Here is a 21,020-nt window from a genome sequence, read left to right on the forward strand (position 1 = left end):
ACGTAAAGTCCAAATGCCTACCCTAGAATCATTGCAGCAAAAATGGGATAGGCCTACATATACATAAAAGACATCTGTGCTAATAATCAGTTTGGCCAGAGGGAAGAGAACGGCCAGGAGTGCTCGCATACACAGGCACGGTCATGGTGTCATCCCGAGAACTTGACTTCAAGCCAGCGCTATCCAGGGAGTAAAATTAAGCGGCTAGCATTTCCCAAATTCCAGATGCTTGGGGCAAACGGACGAAACAGCTCCGCATTTCTCTCAAGGTAAAATATATCACATATAGTAATTTTAAAAATAATAAAAAGCAAAGTTCTTCCCTTTTAGGTTTCCGTACTGCTTAAAAGCTCGCTTTAGTCCCTAAGAAATCTCGCGACATTTTCTTTCTTTCTCTCTCTTTTTTTTTCCCTCTTCCCCCCTCCCACCCCGTTGGCGGGAACAGACCGGAAGCGACGGTACTCTATCTGTCGGAAGTGATGTCATATCCCAGAAGCCTTGGAGAAGGAGAAGCGGGTTCCGGCGTTGTACCCATAGTCCAGTTTGGAACGTTTAGGCAACGTGGTCTGATTCTTTGCGAGAAGGCGTTCGCGTTTGTGCTCGGCCTGCTGCGGCCTCGCAGGCCTTTGGGGGCCGAAAGTTTGGTCTCTTTTCACTGGTATACGAGCTCGCGGCGGGCCGCGCAGCGCCCTGACCCGGCCTCACCATGTTGGTGCTATTTGAAACGTCTGTCGGCTACGCCATCTTTAAGGTAAGTTGCAGGTTGAACCGTTGGAGAGGCAAGGCTGGTGTTGTGCAGGAGAGGACAGGGAGGACGAAGGGGAGGAATACAGCGCTCAGGATCGCGTGGGAGCCGTTTGTGTCCTGCTCTGAAAGTTAGCGGAAGGCTTTGGGTCTGGGAGGCGCATGTGTCGGTGAACACGTGGCCGCGCCGTTTGGGGCGCCTGGTTCTGTGTTAGAGGATTTGGCCCCGTGAGAGAGGTGGGCAGGAGCCTTATTAGAATTTCACAGGTACGGAGCTTGGGGTTTATTCAGAGTGTTTTTGAGGAATGATGGGTAGGTTTTAAGCAGAGGAATGACCTAAAGTTGTCTTAATGAAGTTGCTTTCCTGTGTGGAGAATAGATTACAGCAGGCAAGAAAGGAACCAAGAATTTTTTTTTTTTTTTTGAGAGACAGCATGAGAGGGAGGAGGGTCAGAGGGAGAAGCAGACTCCCTGCCGAGCAGGGAGCCCGATGCGGGACTCGATCCCGGGACTCCAGGATCATGACCTGAGCCGAAGGCAGTCGCCCAACCAACTGAGCCACCCAGGCGCCCCGAACCAAGAATATTTTTGCATTAATCGAGACAAGATGAAATTGCTTGGATTAAGATTGGTATGGAGGGAAACAAATACCAGGAGAAATTTTGAAGGTAGAACTGGTGGGATTGGCTGATGAATGGAGAATGTGGGTTTTAGGTTGAATAAGTGGATACGTGATGGTGGGGGAAAAAACGAGTTAGGGGGCTTTTCGGGGGGGAAGATACTAAAAAGGTCCAGTTTGGGCTGTGAAACTTGGGTTGTTAGACGTGGAAATGCAATCGTCATTTTAAGTTTCAGACCTAAGGGAGAAATCTGGGCCGATGGTAATCAATTGGAGATTTGGTTGTCTTAATAGGGCAAGTTTGAAATTTAAAGATTATCAGCACGGAGCCTACATTCGTGTAGTAGGTTGCTATTGAGATGTTCCAAAGAATGAGGTAAACTGAGTGCTATCCATGTGCCAGGCACTCCTCTGAGCTCTACAAATGTATAACGAAAAACAATTTTCACATATATGCTGATAAGGTAAAAATGCTGGATAAAATGTGTATAGTATTGTTCTGTGAATAAAAAAAACTGTGTATGTGGTATGAGTGCAGAAAATCTGGAATCGGCATTCCAAAATGTTGATTTAGAGGAGCTTTTAACTTTATTAGGTTTTTTTTCAGACATTTGAGAATATAGTTCCATTTGCACTTGTTACGTTACTTACTATTTTTAAGAGATAAAATAATAAAAGCCAAAAGTGGGGCGCCTGGGTGGCTCAATTGGTTAAGCGACTGCCTTCGGCTCAGGTCATGATCCTGGAATCCAGGGATCGAGTCCCTCATCAGGCTCCCTGCTCAGCGGGGAGTCTGCTTCTCCCTCTGGCCCTCCCCCTCTCATGCTCTCTCTCTCTCTCATTCTCTCTCTCAAATAAATAAAGAATTAAAAAAAAAAAAAAGCCAAAAGTTAGCTTTGCTTATTTTTTCTCATTGGGGTTGTCTGTAATGGCTTTAGAGCCTGGGAGTGTGTCTCTTTTTCCCAGCTTTTTGTAGTCTTCTCTAAATTCTTAAGTAGAATTCTGCACATGCCCTCAAATTTTCTTAGCCAACATGGTCTATCATACTCTGAATTAGTGTGTATGGATGAATTTCTCTTCTAAGTAGATGTTAGGTATACTGTCCTGAACTAAGAGAGGGAGGCGCAGCTGCACAGTCCATTGGTTGCTGCTGATGGTAGGAAGGAATTGGCTTAGCAATTCTCTGGTTTCTAGACCTGGGTCATAAAATACTCAATTATGTCTCAATTATTACTGATTTCTTTTAATGAAAGAGTATTCTCCATAAAAATGTCTTGACTATTCTGTAGCAGTTTTTAATGGTACCCACTTGCAAATTACTGTTCAAATTTAATAAATTGTGGTTTATGGTTTAAGTAATGTAATAGAGAAGTAACTAAAGCCTTGAATACATTGATAAAATGATTCGGTTCCAAATATTTCAATAGCAGTTATTAATTGTTAATAAAGTAGACATAGAAAATGTTCTGGAATTGGTGGTTGCACAGTTTTGTGAAAATATACTGAAAAGTAAGTTGTACACTTTAGAAGGGTGAATATTATGGTGTGTAAATTATGTATTAAAAAATAGATCTATAGTACAAAGTTATTAGCTCCCTTTACCATAATCAGAATGCTGGGGTATAAAATTACATTGGTTGCATAAAATTCATACTTTAGTGGGGATGCTTTAAGAAATTTTTAAAACTTTTAACCTCAGGTCATAGGAATACATTTTAATATCATGATCTAGTGTACATATATGCACATATACAGTGATTTGCAATGAATTAAATACTTTGTAAAAAAAATTACTGGGTGTTAACAAGGTTATATATGAAGGCAAATAAACGAACTATTACCATTTTTAGAATATTGTAAAAACTTAACTTGGTCCCTTGTATCATGAGGCATCTTTTAGTTTTACTCATCCCAGACCTTTTGTAGCTATGTTGCCCAGTACGGTTGCCACTAGCAATCTATTTAGCTGTTTAGCACTTTATCTACATAGCTATTTAGCACTTGAAATTTGGCTAGTAAAGCTGTGGAAATGAATTTTTAGTTTAATTCACTTAAAAAAATTTTTTTTAAGATTTTACTTATTTATTTGACAGAGAGATACAGAGAGAGAGGGAACACAAGCAGGGGGAGTGGGGAGTAAGAGAGGGAGACGCAGGCTCCCCGCTGTGCAGGGAGCCCGATGTAGGGCTCGATCCCAGCACCCTGAGATCATGACCTGAGCCGAAAGCAGACGCCCAACGACTGAGCCACCCAGGCGCCCCAAATTCACTTAAATTTTAATAGTCACATTGTGTAGTGCAGCTTTGTGGTATAGTGTTGTGTGTTCTTCATTTCCTCAAGCCTGGAGGAAGAGATTTTATGTGTATACCAGAGTTCATGTATAATATGATTACTGAGCAATATGGTTTTCTAGCTTCATTTATTGGGTATAATTTTCATACTGTATAACCCATCTACTGTAAAAGTGCAGTTTGATCCATTTTAGTAAAATGTATACAGCTGTGCAAGTTGCAGTCCAGTTTTAGAATACTTCCTCTTGGGGCGCCTGTTAAGCGTCTGCCTTCGGCTTGGGTCATGATCTCAGGGTCCTGGGATCGAGCCCCACATTGGGCTCCTGGCTCAGCGGGAAGCCTGCTTCTCCTCTCCCACTCCTCCTGCTTGTGTTCCCTCTCTCGCTTTGTCTCTCTCTGTCAGATAAATGAATAAAATCTTAAAAAAAGAAAAAAGAATACTTCCTCTTAAAAAGTTACCTCCTGCCCATTTGCAAGTCAGTCGGACCCAGCTCTAGGCAGCCACTGTCTGTATAATTTTGTCATTTCTAGAAATTTCATGTAAATGGAGTAATAGTTTTTTGTGTCTGGCTTTTTTCACTTAGCATGCATTTGAAGCTAATCCATGTTGCATGTATCAATTTGTTCCTTTTTGAATAATCCACATTTGAAACTATTCCAAGTTATCCTGTACAGCAACTCACACAAGTTCCATAAAATAGTACTTACCCATTTTGTTTGTAAAGTAAAACTAAAAAAAGTTAGCATTAAATGTTTAAATAAAGCATAGGAAATCTCAAAGTAACCAATTAAGTGAAAATTAGGGACGCTTTTGATATAGTGTGCTCTTTCCTCTTTATAAATTTATTGCCTGTCTGGAATAGAGGAGGATACTCTAGGAATATCTGGCATGCTATGGGATGCATTTATGTTTGTGTTTTACTCTTTATTGTGAAAAATTTCAAGGAGACAAGTAGTAGATTATAAGAACCTCCATGTACACCATCACTCAGTTTCAACAGACCTGTTTTGTGGGCCATCTCTCTCCCATTCTCCCCACATTGTTTTGAAGCAAATCCCGCATATTTAGTTTTATCTGTAAATATAAGTATGTGTCGTGCGTATACTATGAAGGCGCACGCACAAGTTGTGTCTTTCCACAATGTCATCCCCCCCCTGCAATGTTAGCTTTATTCAGTTTCAAAGCAAAGTTAGTATAATTATAACACAGGACTCCAAACTTGATGACATTTCACTACTACCTGTTTAACTTGGCTTCTTACACATCACAGAGAGCAAAGCACAAGTTACACAACAAACAAGACAGAACAAGGGGAAGTTGGAGGTAGGAAGTTAATGCAGTCTTCCATTGCACAGTTGAAATAAGGCCTGGGTCTGGTGCGGGTCAGCTCACAGCACTAGTTGCTTATTATGTTCAGGCAGTGGAGGATCTCTTTTCTTTTTAAGATTTTTATTTATTTATTTGAAAGAGAAAAAAGTGAGCATGCAAGGAGAGAGAGAGCGCGCGCAGGCACGCACATGAGCCAGGGGAGGGGCAGAGAAGCGGACTCTCCGCTGAGCAGAGAGCCGGAATCCCAGGACTCCAGGATCATGAGCCAAGGGCAGCAACCAACTGAGCCACCCAGGCATCCCAGACAATCTGTATTTTGTTCAGAGGTCAGTTGGGCAGGGCCTTCGGTGGCAGCTACCTTTCTGATGTGGGCAGATGTGAAAGAGTCAGCATTGATAAGGTCTTGACTGTTTGCTGCAAATCATTTCAAAAGGGATTTATTCAGTCTTCATTGGCAAACCTCTGTTTCTCCTGGTTATCGTTTTTGAGTGGGTCTCAGCCAGTGCTGGTTCGGCAATATTTGGTCTAAGCCGAAATGCCTTGGTTACTTGCGCCACTGCTTGATAAAAGTTACTGCTTGGCAGGAATGACTCCATCTTGCTCTCTATAGTATGGGCAAGATAAAGACTATGCTAAAGATTTTAATGGCAGTAACTATACACCATTTCTACTTGGAAGTGGAAATAATTCCATCTTAATCCAAAATAGACTTAAAATGGACTTTGTATACAAATGTTTTCAGATTTCTTTGTGTGAAAATGAATGACTAAAATTTGAGGCATATTTTTCAGGAAATATAGCAGTGATTTCTAATTTTGTTTTGTTGTAGCACAATTGGGAACAGAATGGCAAGGTTTTATTTGCCATAACAGTCTTTGGAGACCTTTGAGTAGTCTTGAATGTTTCCATTACATTTCCTTTCTTACTTTAAGAATGCTGATAATATCTCTTGAATATGCCGATTGTTACCCAACTGTTATCTCCAAATATACTTGCTTTTCAACTACAAAAAATGTAAATTTTACTCATGAGTCATATCCCCTGTTTGGTACATATCCTCTCAATAATTCCTGAACTTTGGATTTGGTTAGTGTGGCATTCTCTGAATAAACTATTTCCAAAAGTCAGGACTGTTCTGTGAACTCCTTTATCAGAAAATAACTAAATCAGTGTTTCAGTGCATTCATGAGATTTGCTGGAATGTCTTTGGATTCTAAAGTTCTCATGATAGGCAAAATAGAATTGTTAGTGGCTTGTAATTTTTTGTATGTGTGTGAAAATATTTATTAAGCAAACTCTGTGCCCAACATGGGGCTTGAATTTACAGCCCTGAGTTCAAGAGTCCCATACTCTGCCGGCTAATCCAGCCAGGCACCCCAGCTTGTAATTTTTAAATATAAACTCTATGCTTTTGGATCATTTACTGCTCCTACTCTGGTTTTTAAGTTTTTTCACTTCGATTTATTTTGACCAACTTCTCGAATTCTGTAAATATATCAATTTAGCTATGTGTGATTGAATTTAAACAACACAACAAATCTTTAAAATCATCCTGCCACACTTGTCTGACAGAAATTAAGTGCAACTTGCAGTGTCGTATTCATGCTTTATCACAAAAACATATACTAGGCTATAACTGGACAATAAAACTTACTGTGTAAATATTCTGTGATAATACAGATTTGATGAAATGTTTATCAGTATAGTTTTTAATTTATTGGCTGGGTTTTTTTCCCCCCATAAGAAGACATGCATGATATCTATTTGTACTTTATTTATTTATTTATTTTATTATTTTATTATTTTTAGATTTTATTTATTTATTCATGATAGACAGAGAGAGAGAGAGAAACAGAGGGAGAAGCAGGCTCCCAAGGAGCAGGGAGCCTGATGCGGGACTCGATCCCAGGACCCTGGGATCATGACCTGAGCCGAAGGCAGACGCTTAACCATCTGAGCCACCCAGGCGCCCTCTATTTGTACTTTAAACTTGAATCTCCCATCAGTTGTAAGGCATCCCAATTTCAAGAAGGTTAATATGGGGGAAATGCATTTTAGCATTGATTTTACCCTATGTTATACTTGGGCAGTTGACTTACTATATTGGATTTTGATGAGAGTATAGGGAAATAATTTTTTTAAAGATTATTTATTTATTTGACAGAGAGATAGAACAAGTAGGCAGAGTGGCAGGCAGAGGGAGAGGGAGAAGCAGGCCCCCTGGTGAGCAGGGAGCCCAACATGCGGCTCGATCCCAGGACCCTGGGATCATGACCTGAGCCAAAGGCAGATGCTTAACCAACTGAGCCACCCAGGAGCCCGGGAAATAAGTTTTATTCAGTCTTGATTTAAGTGAAACTAATAGACTCTCTTGAAAGCAATTTGATAGCATCTGTCAACTGTGAAGTAATACATTTCCTATGTGATCAATTAACTCCACTTCCAGTAGAATATGTGCTATAGAAATACAACATGTATACACACAAAACTGTTTTCGGAAGGAGAAAAGGAAATTTTAGAAAAACCCTAAACATCTGTAAGGGCATAAAATGATGGTATTTTCATACAATGGTTGTTAAAACCTAGGTTTGTGTCCATGTTATGCTAAGTGGTATAGTATGATTCCTAAAGGTATGTATAAATAAAATGTTAAAACAGTCAAAAAGAATATATATATACCTAAATGTTAATGACTTTTTCATAGATTTAAAGTGCCCCCTTTTTTTTCTTTGCATTTTAAGTTTTCTTATAACAGGAGGTATCCTAAAATTGATGCTATCTTAGTTTTAGAGAAATCCATCCATAATACTTTGTTAGGATGATCGTAGCAGTAAATAAAACTTACTCTTTATTCTAGAAAGTAGGCAAATAAAGTCTTTTGATTTTCTATGAATATGATATGCTTTGTGAAGGGGTTAGTGGGTTAGTGGCTCCTTCAAATAGGAAGTTTTCATCAAAGACTTCAACTGAATTCCATCCAGTTATTTAAATGGGCTACTTGAGCTATTAATTTGACCAAAAATTTATGGTGGGTAAGAAAACTGGTTTGGGGCGCCTGGGTGGCTCAGTTGGTTAAGCGACTGCCTTCGGCTCAGGTCATGATCCTGGAGTCCCGGGATCGAGTCCCACGTCGGGCTCCCTGCTCAGCGGGGAGTCTGCTTCTCCCTCTGACCCTCCTCCCTCTCATGCTCTCTGTCCCTCATTCTCTCTGTCTCAAATAAATAAATAAAATCTTTAAAAAAAAAAAAGAAAGAAAGAAAACTGGTTTGTTACTTCGGTGAGGAAAAATAGCTTCTACACTTATTTTACATATGCAGTTGTACTTGAAGTGTGTAATTATGTATGCCTAAGCCATGCCATTAAAATTATTTAAATGTTTGTTACAGGTTTTGAATGAGAAGAAACTTCAAGAGGTTGATAGTTTGTGGAAAGAATTTGAAACTCCAGAGAAAGCAAATAAAATGTAAGCCATCTTGAAACCAAGAATTTAGCAGTTAACATTTAGTTGGTGTTTGTTGTTGGTAGTGGTGGAGTTTTTATTTTTATTTTATTTTTTTTATTATGTTATGTTAATCCCCATACATTACATCATTAGTTTTAGATGTAGTGTTCCATGATTCATTGTTTGCATATAACACCCAGTGCTCCATCACCAGGCTAACCCATCCTCCTACCCCTCGGTTTGTTTTTCAGAGTCCATAGTCTCTGGTAGTGGTGGTGTTTTTAAGATTTTGTTTATTTGTTTTAGAGAGAGAGCGCGCCTGTGAGTGGGGGTGGGGAGCAGAGGGAGAAGGACAAGCAGACTCCGTGGTGAGCATAGAGCCTGTGGGACCCGATCCCACAACCCTGAGACCTTGACTTGAGCCGAAATCAAGAGTCGGACACTGAACCAACCGAGCCACCTAGACGCCCCTGTTGTTACTGTTTTAATCTCTATACCCAATGTGGGGCTTGAACTCATCATGACCCTGAGATTCCATGAGTCACATGCTCTACTTTGACTGAGCCAGCCAGGGGCCCTAAGTAGTGGAATTACTGAATAAATTATAGTATATCTATAGATCTCTTACTAACTTGGAGAGAGGTCAGTGGTATACCAAGGAAACCATGCTTCAGAATGATATGTATAATGCGATCCCATTTTTGCAGGGTTCTTGTATATCTCTATATGCACTTATGCAAGCATAGAGATGAACAAATGCCACTTCAGAAAGGTGGAAATGGGGGTGGGGAGAGGCAGAATAAGATGAAATTACTACTTTTCCTAAAATCTTTTTGCGTTGTTAAGTGTGTATTTAAGGGACCCACCAGCGTTTTTGTTCCCTGGCAGGTAAGAAAATCTTCCTTAAAACAACACTATCTTAGATATAATAGAAGACTAGTTTTTTTTTTTTTTTTCAAGGGCTGTATGCTTCATTTGGCTGAGTTAACCTGATTCATTGTTGTCAATGATGTATTCTTGTTGGAACTGAATATAAATGATCTAACTCAAATATTCGTCACTACCACTGAGACAACAATGAATTATTCATCATATATTTTTGTTTCAATATAAAATGATGTTACCTTGCATATACCCTTTATGGGGGAGGAAGGGGGTAAAATAAGGGTAACAGCAATCAGATTTGATGATAAACTATTTCTTAATGGCCTTTGTATGAGATGGACAAATCATTGTTGTGAGATTCCTGACTTAAGAGGGACTCTTAATACCTTTTCTAAGGTCTCCTCTGTCCTTCTAAGGATCTGTGTCCAGCTTTAAGCAGCAGAGGTTATGTTGAAGCTTCAGCATCTTTCCTGTGGTTGAGATGTGGTATCAAACCTCTTTGCTGATGTTTATTTTCCTTCAAAGCCTACAACCTCTGCAGTAGTCCAGACATTACTAACCTAACATTTAGAGAAACTGGTTGTTTAAAGAAGAATTTACCTGACTTTGCACCCTGATACCCAGTGACGGGAAGGTGTATTCTGTTGGTAAACAAAACAGTCCAAAACCTTCTTCCTAAATACATGGTTTTTGCACAACCAGTATGCCCTCATAACTTTTCTTTTTTTCCTTCTAGAGTAAAGCTAAAACATTTTGAGAAATTTCAGGATACAGCAGAAGCATTAGCAGGTAAAGTGAAAGACTAGCTTTTTTGGGTTTTTTTTAATCTTGTCACTTGATTATCCTTATCAAAAGATTATTTGCTTCAGTTGCCTGAGTTAACCTTATTCAATGTTGTCAATGATGCATTCTTTTTGGAATTGAATTTAAGTGATCTAACTCAAATTCGTCACTACCACTGAGACAACATTGAGTTAGCTTTTTTCACCATAGGGTTTGTTTCCCCCCCATGTGATGAGAGGTGAGAAGTGGTTAAATTGATCTCCCTGTGGAAACCAACAGCATAATGCTGAAGCACAATTCAGTAAAAGCTGTTCTACAAGGGACCAAGGTAATGTAGTCAAGTACACGGCTGTCTGATAATATTAATCCAGGGGTAAAGTTGAGAATAGCCAGGATTCACAGTTAAAATAATAATACAGCAGCTCTCCAGAAGTACACATTTTTAGTTCAGAAGAGTACAATATTATTAAAAGTTTTAGGAAAACTAATAGGCTTTTGTGTGTATGGTTTGGTTTGGTTTTTATTTTATTTTATTATTTTTTTAAGATTTTATTTATTTATTCATGAGAGAGAGAGAGAGGCAGAGGGAGAAGCAGACTTCCCACAGAGCGGGGAGCCTGATGCGGGACTCGATCCCAGGACTCCGGGACCATGACCTGAGCCGAAGGCAGACGCTTAACCATCTGAGCCACCCAGGCGCCCTGGTTTGGTTTGGTTTTTAATGCAAAAACTACACCTAGGCTTAAGAGTTAATCTGAAGGGGGCATGAAGAATGGATGACTCCTGTCCTTCAACTGGTCCTCATGATGGGAGAACAGACAATAGGTGTTATTAACTAGGCTTGGCTTTAGTTGGCAGTTGGTCTCAAGGGTTTTGTTTTTTGTTTTTTGTTTTTTAATGTTAGGGAAAGCAAGAAGCCTGGATATAAAATTCTGCTTGTGGATTTTTCAATTGCTTAAATTCCGTATATCCAATCAGCCAACCGCTTGGCGGTAAAATTTGAAAATGTAGGACCATAAGGAAGGATATGGCATATAATTAGGCAAGAATTTCACAAACCCAAATAATTTTATCAGCCCCAAGAGAAGGGTATAATTCTTTTATAAAAATTAGGAACGTAACTAAACATGCTGGAATATTAATGGGCTGCCCCAACATTGGCAGAAGGGTAGCTGAAGGAAGACCCACAAATGGATCCAATTTTTTAATTTTTAAAAATAGTTCTAGGACTGCTTCATCAGTAAGTCAATAATTAAGCCTCACAGAGCCATTAAAGCACAACTATGATAATTTTTGCCTGAAGGTTTTTTTTGTTTTGTTTTTTTGTTTTTAGTAATGTCTGCATCCAACATGGGGCTTGAACTCATGGCCCCAAGATCAAGTTGCATGCTCTTCCAACTGAGCCAGCCAGCACCCCTGCCTGGAGAATTTTTTAAAAGATCTGTTCATCACAACTTTAAAATTATATGGGTAGAATTTTGTTAGGACTCCAGGTGAGATTGTGTTGGCTGTTCTCCAACTCTGGGGGACATTATTCACATAGACAGTGATTTGAACTTCCGCTGGAATTGTAAAGTGAGTGGCCCTGATCCCAAGTGGCTTCTTTTGAATTCCTTTTTGCATATAACTTCTTTAATCTTTTTTGAGGTATTTCCGACCAGTCCTTATTAAACGGATAGATCCAGCTTCTACCCAAACATGAAGCAGGTTTTTACTATTAATAGGTAATATATTGATCATGTAGTGATTGTCCGGTTTTGTACTCCTCATTTCAAAATTGTTAAATCCTTGAAGCAGTCCTGTGGGTTAGATGTTAATCACTATTTAAGGAAAACTGAGGCTTGAGGAGTATCTCCTTTTCCTCCTGAGCTCTTGGTATTCCTTAAAATAATGTAAAGATAAATGGCCAGATGCCATGCTAGCTGAGAATTTGGGGTTCTTGTAAAGAGTCCTAGACGAGAAGGTCTGAGAACTGCTAGTAGGAGTCTGTGCATGGGGGGAAACTCTTGTGAACTCTCTGTTTAAACCCAAACCCGTGCAAGGTGTGAAATGGTGTGTCTTGCTGCAAGTAAGCCCTCCTTGGAAAGCCTGTTTATGGTGTGAGGGTCCGTGTGGGAGAGATGTTTGCAACTGCACAGACCTAGCTGGTCAGTGTGGAGTGGATCGTTAATGAATGAACAAGAACTCTACTTAACTTAATTGCTAAGCTAAGCCCCCATCTACTTTCCATGAAGGCACAGTCTACATTGTTCTTCACCATCAAATTCCTGGATTCTAGCACATAAATATTTTGGGTAAAGGAATGAAAATAGTGAGCTCTGTCAAGAATCTTTTCCCATCTATTTTTACTAGAAACTCAAATATCACCTTATTAAGAGAGCAGTCTTTCCTGGGAATTAACTTCCATTCCCTGTTATAAGGAAATTTTGATGTGACAGAACCCAAACTGAGCGGTTATAGATATCATAGTATGCATTTAAAAACCCCATAGCCTAAGAAACAGTCTGATGTGTTGTGATATCAAGAATTTATATTGAGGGGCACCTGGCTGGCTCAGTCCGTAGAGCATGAAGCATGAGACTCTTGATTTCAGAGTCGTGAGTTCAAGCCTCATGTTGGATGTGGACCCTACTTTAAAAAAAAAAAAAGCCTTTGGGGTCCCTGGCTGGCTCAGTTGGAAGAGCATGTGACTCTTGATCTCAGGGTCATGAGTTTGAGCCCCAGTTCGGTGTAGAGATTACTTAAATAAATAAACTTAAAAGATGAAAATAAGGGGTGTGTGGGTGGCTCAGTAGGTTAAGCGACTGCCTTCGGCTCAGGTCATGATCCCGGAGTCCTGGGATCGAGTCCCACATCGGGCTCCCGGCTCAGCGGGGAGCCTGCTTCTCCTTCTGACCCTATCCCCTCTCATGCCATTTCTCTCTCTCTGTCAAATAAATAAATAAACAAAATCTTAAAAAAAAAAAAAAATGAAAATAAAAGGTTGAATTTTTTTTTTTTTTAAGAATTTAAAGGCACCTGGGTGGTGCAGTTGGTTAAGTACCCAACTCTTGGTTTCGGCTCAGATTATGAGATGGAGCTGGCGTCAGTGCACAGTCTGCTGAAGACTCTCTCTTCCTCCCCCCTGAGCATGCACTTGCTTTTGCTCGCTCTCTAAAATAAATAAATCTTCAAAAAAAAAATTTATATCTGAAGATTATACTGTTTGTATGTAGAGCTTTATTTTTACGGTCTGATTTTCAAGTTGCAAGTCTTCCAAATACTACCGAAAAATTTGGTACTCTCGCTCTTTCTCTCTGACAAATAAAATCTTTAAAAAAAAAAAAAAAGAATTTGGTACAAGCCTACTTTTGGATGAAGTGGGAAGATTACTAGGGGATGCTGAAAAGTGGCTAGTGAAGTAAGAGAAGACTCAGTTTCCCCTTTACCTGTCACCATTTCTGCCATCTTTTAAAAATATATAGTATGGGGCGCCTGGGTGGCTCAGTTGGTTAGGCGACTGCCTTCGGCTCAGGTCATGATCCTGGAGTCCCAGGATCGAGTCCCACATCATCCTCGCTCAGCGGGGGGTCTGCTTCTCCCTCTGCCCTCTTCCCTCTCGTGCTGTCTCTCATTCTCTCTCTCTCAAATAAATAAAAATCTTTTTAAAAAAATAAAATAAAAAATAAAAAATATATATATTATGAAGAGTAATTAACATGCTTTTTAATAATAAAGGGAAGGTAAATGTAAATGTTAGCTCTAGAGTAGAAATTTTTGCTTAAGAAATTTTTTAAAAAGGGAAACACTGAAGTATAAGATTGATAACCAGAAGCTAGAAGTTGAATAAAATTTTTTAATTATAGAAGATTAAAAACTTGAAAGAATATAACTCTTACTAGAAAGGTAGGTTATAAGGAGTCAGTGTTGTACAATATGGTATGTAAAAGGTTATAACCTAAAAAAAGTAGCTTGAGACTCAGCTTCTTAGAATGTAAGAGCTCTGTAAGAGCTGTGTGGTAGCTAGATGATTTTTGTCCTCATCTTTCATCTTCCCAGATAACAGATGAAATGGACTTGTAACTCAAATGGATAGCGATGTGGTCAGGAGGAAAGAGAAGGTACCTGGCTGATTAAGCATAAACTGCCTGCTTAGAAATTGTGGCCAACTTCCTTCCTGGCAGGCATACTTTAAATTCAGCCAAAACCCGGGGCGCCTGGGTGGCTCAGTCGTTAAGCGTCTGCCTTCGGCTCAGGTCGTGATCCCAGGGTCCTGGGATCGAGCCCCGCATCGGGCTCTCTGCTCTGCGGGAAGCCTGCTTCTCCCTCTCCCCCTCCCTCTGCTTGTGTTCCCTCTCTCGCTGTGTTTCTCTCTGTCAAATAAATAAAATCTTAAAAAAAAAAAAAAAAAAAAAAAAATTCAGCCAAAACCCTGACAGCAGAAGAGATATTAGTCCATGTGGGTCCAGAACATCCTAAGTGTAGGCCTAAGAAAGGGTGAGGGTTACAAAGTAGCGGATTTAGAACCTGCCAAAAATGAAAGCAGTCCCAAATAGAATAGTCTGCCTTTGGGTAGTGAGTTCTCTGTCACTGGAGGTTTACAGGTAGAGACCTGATGACATCTGGATCTGGAATTAGCAAAGCCTTCATTCAGGCATGCTTACACTGCAGCAGGACCTTCCAAATGGATACACTCCTTTTTACTACAGTCTTGACAGGATTTTAGGGTATCTCACAGAGCATCAGGCCAGTCTGCCTACAGTAACATTGGAGAGTAAATCTATTTGTCATTCCAAAATAGATTGTTTCTAACATTTTGATTCGAGCTCTGTCTGGGTTCAAGAGTAGATTTCATATGACATAAGGAAAGGAATGCTGTATCTGCTTTTAACTTCTGGTTCTAGAACTTAAATGAGGGTGGGAAGATCAGATGAGACTGAAATGTGTAACTCCTTCAGTGTTTTCTGCATTTATCATTTCATTTTAGAAGTAATGTTAAATTCAACTTTTTGAAAGGAAGTGTTTATTTTGCTTTATTCTTTAAGTTTAAACGAGATCTTGAGGTTCTTAAAATTAAAAAAACTTGAGAGTTAACTCTTTTTTCTTTTTCCTTAAAAGCATTCACAGCTCTAATGGAGGGCAAAATCAATAAGCAGCTGAAGAAAGTTCTGAAGAAAATAGTAAAAGAGGCCCATGAACCCTTGGCTGTAGCTGATGCTAAACTAGGAGGGGTCATAAAGGTAACTATGTTTTTCATGCCTGCTAATCAGAACTCGTCATACAGTATAGTAGCTACAAAGCCTAGCCTTTGTATTGAGTTGTTTGTTATTACATGATCTTTTTTCCTAGGCTACAGAATAATTGATTTCCAATACGATTATCAGGACCCAAGTACAAACAAGTAATGCCTGTTTGTTGTAGAAAATATTAACCCCAAAAAGTAATAAAAATTAACTTTAACCTTGCCACCCAGAGATCTGTTAACACTATGTATATCCTGCCATGTTTTTGTTTAGTCACATTTCTTTTCTTTCAACAGAAATGAGGATATGACATTTCTCTTTAGTGTATGTGTTTTATTAGAAAACTTTAGCAGGGGGTAGAGTCTCTGGAGATGAAAGTGGAAAGACTGGAAAAGTGGGCTCCCAAGCATGAAAAGCAGAACAGTTTGAGAGCTGGTCGTGATTATTTTGATCTTCAGTGATTATAGTAGATATTATAGTGACAGGTTAATTACTGTGTTTGTGAGCATACCCCTGCTTTTTAAAGTAAGGTTTATATTATATTGTAGGTCTTCTTAGGTAGGAAAATGCTAAGGAGATTTGAGGGACTTTTTTTAGGTCAGGATTGTGAATTTAAGAAGTTCAATTAAATAAATTATTTCTAATACTGTCTGGTAAGTAATGAAGTTTTCTGTGATGATGTCAATCTCTATATTCATTCCATGAAGTGCCCACAAGTGTTAGTTGTAATTTTCTGTTAAAAAACATTAAATTTTAAGGACATCTGGGTGGCTTAGTCAGTTAAGTGTCTGCCTTCAGCTCAAGTGATGATCCCAGAGTCCTGGGATCAGGTCCCACATCTGCCTCCTTGCTCAATGGGGAGCCTGCTTCTCCCTCTGCCTGACACTCCCCTGCTTGTGCTCTCTCTCTCTGTTACAAATAAAGAAAGAAAATCTTTTTAAAAAATTAAATTTTAGCATAATACATACAGAATGACAAATTGCTAGATGGTGGGATTATAGGTATCTTTAATATTTTATTTCAGTTTTTCTTTTTTTTAAGATTTTATTTATTTATTAGAGGGAGAGAGAATCTGAAGCGGACTACGCACTGAGCGCAGAGCCTGACTCGGGCCCAGTTCCACGACTGTGAGATCATGACCTGAGCCAAAACCCGAGTCGGATGCTTAACTGCCTGAACCACCCAGGCACCCCCAGTTTCTCTGTTTTAAAAACTTAACATTAAAGGGATGCCTGGGTGGCTCAGGCAGTTAAGCATCTGACTGTTGATCTCAGCTCAGGTCTTGATCTCTGGCTTGCGAGTTCAGGCTCCACAATGGGCTTCATGCTGGGCATGGAGCCTACTTAAAAAAAAAAAAATTACACTGAAGATCACTCATACATACCAAATATTGTTTCTTAAGCACATACATACCAAGTATTTGTTTCTTAATCATGTAATACATCAATTTTGCATGCATGTAATTATTTGCATTTGATGAACTAGAACTATAGATTTATATGAAGGACTTAGCAAATACAATGCAGAATGAAAAAAAATGAAGGTGTGCAGAACAAAATTTATTAGTGTGTGTGGGGTGTGTAAAAAGTTAAATTGTATAGTAAACCCTTGAATAACTTAGGGGTTGGGGGTGCCAACCCTTCCCCACACACGCACAGTCAAAATTCTGTCAGTTAAGCTGCCAACTCCTGATTTTAGCTCAGGTCGTGAGATCAAACCCTATGTTGGGCTCAGTGCAGAATCTGCTTGTCCTTCTCCCTCTGCTCCCCGCCCCTCCACACTCTCAAATAAATAAATGAAATCTTTCTAAAAAAAATTCTGTGTATAACTTTTGACTCCCCCAGAATTTTACTACTAAAAGCCTACTGTTAACCAGAAGTCTTACCAATAACATAAATAGCTGATTAACCCATATTTTGTATATGTATTAGGTATTATATTCTTAAAGTAAGCTAGAGGGGCGCCTGGGTGGCTCAGTCGTTAAGTGTCTGCCTTTGCCTCAGGTCATGATCCCAGGGTCCTGGGATCCAGCCCTGCATTGGGCTCCCTGCTCCACGAGAAGCCTGCTTCTCCCTCTCCCACTCCCCCTGCTTGTGTTCCCTCTCTTGCTGTGTCTCTTTGTCAAATAAATACATAAAATCTTTTAAAAATAAATAAATAAAGCTAGAGAAAAGAATGTTACTTTTTTAAAAGATTTTATGTATTTATTTGACACACAGAGAGAGATCACAAGTAGGCAGAGGGGAGAGGGAGAAGCAGGCTCCCTGCTGAGCGGAGAGCCCAGAATTAAGATGTGGGGCTCAATCCCAGGACCATGAGATCATGACCTGAGCTGAAGGCAGACATTTAACTGACTGAGCTACCCAGGCGCCCCTGGAAAAGAATATTATTATTATTTTTTTTTTTTTTTTTAAAGATTTTATTTATTTATTTGAGAGACAGAGCACAAGAGCGGGGAGTGGGAGAGGGAGAAGCGGACTCCCTGCCGAGCAGGGAGCCCGATGCGGGACTCGATCCTGGGACTCCAGGATCATGACCTGAGCCGAAGGCAGTCGCTTAACCAACTGAGCCACCCAGGCGCCCCGGAAAAGAATATTATTAAGAAAATCGGGGGTGCCTAGCTGGCTCAGTAGATGGAGCATAAAACTCTTGATCTCGGGATATGAGTTCAGGCCCCACATTGGGTGTAGAGGTTACTTAAAAATAAATCCTTTTTTTTTTTTTTTTTTTTTTTAAGGGGGTGGCGCCTGGGTCATTCACTCCGTTAAGCATCCAACTCTTGATTTCAGCTCAGGTCATGATCTCAGGGTCATGGAATCAGCCCCACATCGGAATTCTGTGCTCAGCACAGAGTCTGCTTGGGATTCTCTCTCTACCTCTGCCCCCTCTCTCTGTTTGTGCGCTCACGCATGCTCTCTCTCTCTCCCCCTCTCTAAGTAAATGGATAAAATCTTAAAAAAAAAAAAAGTCTTTTTAAAGAAAAAAGGAAAATCGGGGACACCTGGGTGGCTCAGTTGGTTAAGCATCTGACTCTTGAGTTCAGGCCCCGAGTTGGACTTCACATGGGCATGGAGCCTACTTAAAAAAGCGTGGAGGGGGTGATCAGAAGGAAGAGAAAGTACATTTACAGTACTGTACTGTGTTTATCAAACAATCTGCATTTATTATTCTTTGTACAAACACTACAAAAATGTGAAATGAGAAATTTTTTTAAATAAAAAATATTTAAATCTGTGCTATTTTTTTTTATTTTTTATTTTTTTAAGATTTTTATTTATTTATTTGACAGAGAGAGACACAGTGAAAGAGGGAACACAGCAGGGGGAGAGGGAGAGGGAGAAGCAGACTCCCCGCTGAGCAGGGAGCCCAATGCGGGGCTCGATCCCAGGACGCTGGGATCATGACCTGAACCGAAGGCAGACGCTTAGACTGAGCCACCCAGGCGCCCCTAAATCTGTGCTATTTTAATATTTAAGTGGTTTTAGGAAAACTTTTTTTTTTTTTTTTTTTTTATTTGAGAGAGAGAGCTAGTGAGAGCGAGCATGTGCCAGGGCAAGGGGCGGGGCGGAGGGAGAAGCAGACTCTCAACTGAGCAGGGAGCCCAATGTGGGGCTTGATCCCAGGACTTTGGGATCATGACCTGAGCCAAAGGCATATAGATGCCTAACCAGCTGAGCCACTAGGTGCCCTAAAAACTGTTATTTCTCTTTTTTTATTTTTTATTTTTTTTTTATCATTTTTTTTTTTCAAAGATTTCATTCATTTTCTTGACAGAGAGAGACATGGCGAGAGCAGGAACACAAGCAGGGGGAGTGGGAGAGGGAGAAGCAGGCTTCCTGCAGAGCAGGGAGCCCAATGTGGGCCTCGATCCCAGAACCCTGGGATCATGACCTGAGCCGAAGGCAGACGCTTAATGACTGAGCCACCCAGGCGCCCATTTCTCTTTTTTTTTTTAAAAAAAGATTTTCTTTATTTTGAGAGAGAGAACGTGAGTGAGGGGGAAGGGGCAGAGGGAGAAGCAGGCTCCCCACTGAGCGGGGAGCCCAACGCAGGGCTTGATCCCAGGACCCCATGATCATGACCTGAGCCAAAGGCAGATGCTTAACTGACTGAGCCACCCAGGTACCCAAAACTCTTATTTCATTGATACAGATGTTCTTCTTACAGGAAAAGCTGAATCTCAGTTGTATCCATAGTCCTGTTGTTAATGAACTTATGAGAGGAATCCGTTCCCAGATGGATGGATTAATCCCTGGAGTAGAACCACGTGAAATGGCAGCTATGTGTCTTGGATTGGCACACAGGTGAGATTTACTGGAAAATAGAGTCCACTTATTCCTGTTTAATAAGCAATTGTGTTGCACTGGTTTAAGCATATTACAAATACTAATTTATTTCTCATAGTAATCTTATGAGGAAAACAGTAGTAGTATCTTTATTTTATAGATGAATCTGATGCCCCAAATCAATTCACTGGTAAGTTACGATTATAACCCAGGCAGTCCTCATCATAGGCATTTATCCTTCTTCAAGTGTTGAGCCCCACAATTCTTGGGCTTTCCCTTTTTTCTTTCCCTGATCTCTACTGAATCATTTGCTATCCCTCCATCTTTTCATCTCCCCAAATTTTCTCATCTGCTGTGGTCTCCTTTTGTGTGTATCTGTTGTTTGTTTTACTCCAATTTGTATTGACTTTTTATAGTAAGCCAAAGAGAAGCACATTGACCTATCATGTTTAACCAGAGGTCCATTAGAACAGGCATTTCTGCTGTACTGTGATAAGTGTTCTGAAAGGTTTGGCATTCTGTGAGATTACACTAAAATAACAGGGTTTTTCAGTGAAAAAAATAGGATTAAAGGTAGATTACTCAAAACCTATGCAACTTTATAACCAGAGCACTATCAAAAATAGCCCTATATATTAATACAGTTAAAAAGACATGTTAGATTTATATTAAAGGAATAATAAACAGGTCTGTACCTTTGGACAAAAAATAGCATAAATCAACGGAAGGGTTAAAGCTGCTGAGTTACAAAGATGAGCAAAATGCATAAAAATTAAGGATAACTTTGTAATAAGCATTTTTAAGAGCGCACAAGCAGCTAAACTGCGTCAAGATTCAAGCTTGTGATTAATTGACATTGTATAACAGTAGTGGTTCTCAGTCAAGGGCAATTAAATACCCCTTAGAGGACATTTGGCAGTGGCTAGAGACATTTTGGCTGTTATAGGTGGGGTCAGGTCTCTACTAACATAATGGGTAGAGGACAGGAATATTGCTAAATGTCCACAGTGCACAGAATAGGCCCCTACAACAAAGAATTATCATGCCCATATCGTTAACAGTGCCAAGGTTAAGAAAACCTTATGTACAGTAATGTTCCTCCATGGGCTTTCTGTTTTCATGTGTTAACCTCCTGGTGTAAAGCCTTGAAACCCTGTAAAATTCATACATGAACCAATATGATTTGTACTACACAGCATTATCCTGTTTGTCTTTCACAAATTAATTCATATTTCAGAAATACAGGTTATAGCAGGACCGATGTATTTTCTTTTTTTAAGACTGTATTTCAGAGAGACAGGGCAGGCATGAATGGGGGGTGGGGCAGAGGGAGAAGCAGACTCCCTGCCGAGCAGAGAGCCCTATGCGGGGCTCCATCCCAGGGATCTGGGATCATTACCCGACAAAAGGCAGATGCC

General features: G+C 40.0%; 1 protein-coding gene and 2 non-coding genes across 7 annotated transcripts in view; all 3 read left to right on the plus strand.

Moving 5' to 3' along the window:
* Positions 1-210: 210 nt before the first annotated feature.
* NOP58 (NOP58 ribonucleoprotein) overlaps positions 211-21,020 on the plus strand; it is a 33,988-nt gene continuing 13,178 nt past the window's right edge. The window contains exons 1-6 of one of the 5 annotated variants that reach the window (XM_064586931.1): positions 498-751; positions 8,371-8,447; positions 10,048-10,100; positions 10,305-10,422; positions 15,192-15,313; positions 19,484-19,620. In XM_064586931.1, the coding sequence (XP_064443001.1) occupies positions 15,206-15,313; positions 19,484-19,620 (245 nt within the window). In that variant the 5' untranslated portion in view covers positions 498-751; positions 8,371-8,447; positions 10,048-10,100; positions 10,305-10,422; positions 15,192-15,205. Of the gene's footprint in view, positions 270-445; positions 752-8,370; positions 8,448-10,047; positions 10,101-10,304; positions 10,423-15,191; positions 15,314-19,483; positions 19,621-21,020 lie in introns of those variants that run through there. The other 4 variants (XM_064586930.1, XM_045868191.3, XM_045868192.3 and 1 more) reach the window with 4 other exon arrangements.
* Positions 9,420-9,508, plus strand: LOC123840102 (small nucleolar RNA SNORD70). The gene has a single exon (XR_006789912.1). It is a non-coding gene; the product is annotated as a small nucleolar RNA SNORD70 (small nucleolar RNA).
* On the plus strand, positions 10,199-10,285 carry LOC123840103 (small nucleolar RNA SNORD70). The gene has a single exon (XR_006789913.1). It is a non-coding gene; the product is annotated as a small nucleolar RNA SNORD70 (small nucleolar RNA).

The sequence above is a fragment of the Mirounga angustirostris genome, unplaced genomic scaffold, assembly GCF_029215605.1.
Source record: "Mirounga angustirostris isolate CCGP_5_RB_7025 unplaced genomic scaffold, mMirAng1.0.hap1 SCAF_3, whole genome shotgun sequence".
NCBI lineage: Eukaryota > Metazoa > Chordata > Mammalia > Carnivora > Phocidae > Mirounga > Mirounga angustirostris.